The 535-nt window shown below is 65.4% G+C and overlaps 1 protein-coding gene across 1 annotated transcript in view; it reads right to left on the reverse strand.

Annotated features, from left to right (window-relative positions):
- The window catches only part of DDX54 (DEAD (Asp-Glu-Ala-Asp) box polypeptide 54), a 4,864-nt gene that overhangs the window by 645 nt on the left and 3,684 nt on the right, over positions 1–535 (reverse strand). Inside the window, exons 10-12 of the mRNA XM_009330882.1 lie at positions 378–523; positions 187–300; positions 1–99 (exon numbers count right to left, since the gene is read on the reverse strand). The exon at positions 1–99 is cut by the window's left edge and continues 5 nt beyond it. Coding sequence (XP_009329157.1) covers positions 1–99; positions 187–300; positions 378–523 — 359 coding nt within the window. The remainder of the gene's footprint in view (positions 100–186; positions 301–377; positions 524–535) is intronic.

The raw sequence follows: 535 nt of genomic DNA on the forward strand, positions 1-535 counted from the left end.
TTCTTGTAGGAGCTGCTGATGTAGCGCCCGCTCTGCGTCCGCACCTTCTTCTTGCCCTCCTGGCCCGTCTGCCCCACGAACCGCTTCTTCTTGCGGTCCCTGTGAGAGAGGGGAGGGCGGTGGGACCGGGCGGTGGGACCCCCAGCCCTGATTTCCCCCCCCACTCCATGGCCAGACCCCACTCACCACTTCAGCAGCTGCTTGCTCTTGTTGAGGTTGTGGTTTTCGTCACCCATGAGATCCAGGACAGCTCCGGCCGCCTGCTGCTCGAAGGGACTGCCCTCGCCGCCCACCCTCAGCCTGCAAAGGGCAGGAGGTGAGAGCAGCCCCCGGCACGGGCCGGGGCGGGACGGCAGCGGGAGCCCTCTTGGACTCACCCCCTCTCGCTCTCAAAGTCCTTGGGCCGGTACGGGATGTAGAAGTCCTCGTCCCGTTGCACCGGCTGCTGCGGCTTTTTCCTGGTGCCGTCTTCTCCCCCTCGGCCCCGTTTTCGCTTCTGGCCCACCATGGTGGAGAACACGTCCTGGAAGGAGAT

The sequence above is a fragment of the Pygoscelis adeliae genome, unplaced genomic scaffold (genome assembly GCF_000699105.1).
Source record: "Pygoscelis adeliae isolate BGI_AS28 unplaced genomic scaffold, ASM69910v1 Scaffold358, whole genome shotgun sequence".
NCBI lineage: Eukaryota > Metazoa > Chordata > Aves > Sphenisciformes > Spheniscidae > Pygoscelis > Pygoscelis adeliae.